General features: G+C 47.8%; 1 protein-coding gene across 1 annotated transcript; it reads right to left on the reverse strand.

Annotated features, from left to right (window-relative positions):
* Positions 1–371: 371 nt before the first annotated feature.
* On the reverse strand, positions 372–2779 carry LOC117941173 (E3 ubiquitin-protein ligase HECTD1-like; the record flags this gene model as incomplete). The annotated part of the gene is made up of 3 exons (XM_034866262.1): positions 2536–2779; positions 1268–1549; positions 372–642 (listed from the first exon to the last, which is right to left on the reverse strand). Coding segments are annotated over exons 1-3 (658 nt in total), but the record flags the coding sequence as incomplete, so codon positions are not given.
* Between the last annotated feature and the right edge of the window lie 102 nt (positions 2780–2881).

A 2881-nucleotide genomic window follows, 5' to 3' on the forward strand; every position in this document is an offset into this window, starting at 1 on the left:
CAACCGTGTGTGTGTGTGTGTGTGTGTGTGTGTGTGCGCGCGTGTGTGTGTGCCTATTTTGAGAACCAGAAATGAGTCAGGTATAGGAAACTGAATATCTTTGGGTTGTGTACATCATCTTGGGAATTTAGGGAATCTCGGATCCACATTTTTGAGACACAACGACAATCCATTTCCTTTGAGTAAAAAAAGAAGAAAAAAAGAAATGCAATTCTTCTTGTTCCCTGTGTTTTTGGTCTTTGACGCGGGTTGACCTACGCGTGTGACGAGCAGCGACCGATTTCCACAGCGCAGACGCTTCAATGTAGCCGGTCCGTTACCATGAAAACACACAGATTGTTCGCAGGTGTGTTCGGTGTCTGCGTTCTTACCTCCGGTGTCGATGGCGTCGATCAGAGCGTCCGTGTCCTTGCTGCGGATGCAGTCGATGAGCTGGCGGTGGGACCTCTCCCCCGAGCTGTCGAGGCGCCGCAGGCCGGGGATCCGACCCGTCGACCCCGCCGTGGACTTGGGCAGCGCCTTGCGTCCCTCGAACAGGAGCACGAGCAGCAGGTCCACCAGGCGCATGGTGTCCAGCACGCAGCGCTCGTCTCCGCCCAGGGCGGACTCCATCGAGTCGGGCAGCGCCGAACGCAGAAGGTCCTGAAGACAGGAGAGACGGGGACGAGAGCATATCAGACCACTGTCAACATTTAAAACTGTGTTTACTCTGTCTGTCGGTTTATATACAGATAGATAGATAGATAGATAGATAGATAGATGATAGATAGATGATAGATAGATAGATGATAGATAGATAGACTGTGTGTGTGTGTGTGTGTGTGTGTGTGTCTGTCTCTCTATTTTGAGAATAGTCAGTTATTTTTTATGATAAACAGGTAAACTTGTGTGATGTCAACTTGTTAAATGTGAATGTTTTCTAGTCTCTCCTCTCATCTGGGGACAGGAAACTATCCCCAGATGACCCTAATGTCTTTGAGTTGAGGACATAAGACATTTAAGGATGTCATCTTGGGATTTTTAGGGAAACTTCCAATCCAGATTAAGAGAACAACTAGCCCATTTCCTTTGAGTGATGCAATCTTAATCTTCTTGTCTCCTCTGTGTCTTTGGCGTTTGACGCGTGTTGACCTACGTGTGTGTGCGTGTCTGTGTCTTTGGCGTTTGACGCGTGTTGACCTACGTGTGTGTGCGTGTCTTTGGCGTTTGACGCGTGTTGACCTACGTGTGTGTGCGTGTCTTTGGCGTTTGACGCGTGTTGACCTACGTGAGTGACGAGCGGCGACCCTCTGCACAGCGTGGACAGCAGGCTCACGATGGTCGACACCTGGTTGCTCAGTTTGGAGTCCGGCGCCGAGGGGGCGGCGCCCGTGGAGGTTCGCCCGGGTTTACAGGAAGAGGCTGGGCCAGACACGGTGCCGCCGGCGGCCGCCATGCGGGACAGCAGCTCCTCCGTCAGCCCGTGTTTGGCTAAAGGTGCGGGGTCCACGCCGCGGCGGGTGAACCTGTCGGCTAACGAGGCGAAGCAGCGCAGAGCGCCGTCTGATACCTGGAGGACAGAGAGACGAGTCGTCAGCTCGGCTGAGAAAAACACTAGCAGTGTGAACCACATGTTTTTGTTAGTGTGTCTTTTTTTGTGTTGACATGTGCATTCATCTCTTGTATGTCTGCAGTACAGGAGAGTGAGAGTGTGTGTGTGTGTGTGTGTGTGTGTGTGTGTGTGTGTGTGTGTGTGTGTGTGTGTGTGTGTGTGGTTTATGAGAGCACATACAGTGGCTTGCATTAGTTTACACACCCATGGTAAAGTTGATTAAAAAGAAGAATAAAAAAACATATTTTGGAAATTGCTCTTAATGCCTTAATTCAAACACTATCACAAGTTTTATTACGATTTGTTATTATATATCAACTCTTAAACATATCAAGTCTAACGATAGAATCTGGATTTGATTCAGGGGCCTGCGATCAATACGAGACAAGAAATAAGCACAATAAACACAATCAGTTACGTTCATATCAACTCAAAAAGAGCTCTTCCAGCCATTTAAATTAAGAACAAACTACCGTATTTTCAGGTCTATAAGTCACTTTTTATCATAGTTTGGCTGATCCTGCGACTTTTAGTTAGGTGCGACTTATTCATAAAATATATATATATAATTTGACATGTTTTTATGAGTCTACAGATGGGAGAGGCTTGTCAGCAGAGCAGTTACGTCTCCACGCCCTGGTACTTGTTCGGTGTGCTATTGTTTGGTTGAATAACTGTTAATGTGTTAACATAGCAGACACCCACCGTACTCAGCCTGTTCTGTGTGCTAAATGTCTGGTCTTGGATTTTGTGAATTAAAAAAAAAAAAAAAGTGACTTATAGTCCAGTGAGACTTTTTTTCCTCTTCATGCTGCATTTTTTGACTAATGCAATATCAAACTCTTTCATATTAATAATTTTAATAATAACATTATTGGCTTGTGAATCCATGAATAGGTACATCGATCCGGATCAAAAACACACAGAGTGGGCTGGCGGGTTACCTGGTGGTCTTCGTGTTTGAGGAGGCTGGACAGAGACTCGACGCAGGTCTCCAGAGACGAGTCCTGCGGCTCCATCTTGCTGCAGAGTCGGGACACGACGGCCATGGCCGAGTGCAGCGTGTCTTTGTGAACAAGATGGCCGCTGTCTCGGATGAAGCTCAGCACGCAGTTCAGACCGCCGGCCTCGAACACGGCGCCAGACTCTCTGGTACAGATCAGCTCCAGCACCTACACAACAAACACAAAGCTTGATGTTATGTAGGTCCAAAATTACATAAGAGGCACACACACATCTCTGCTGGTCCGGTTGTCTCTCTCCCTCTCCCCCCCCCCTGTCTCTATTCTC

The sequence above is a fragment of the Etheostoma cragini genome, unplaced genomic scaffold, assembly GCF_013103735.1.
Source record: "Etheostoma cragini isolate CJK2018 unplaced genomic scaffold, CSU_Ecrag_1.0 ScbMSFa_4522, whole genome shotgun sequence".
In the NCBI taxonomy this organism is placed as follows: Eukaryota; Metazoa; Chordata; class Actinopteri; order Perciformes; family Percidae; genus Etheostoma; species Etheostoma cragini.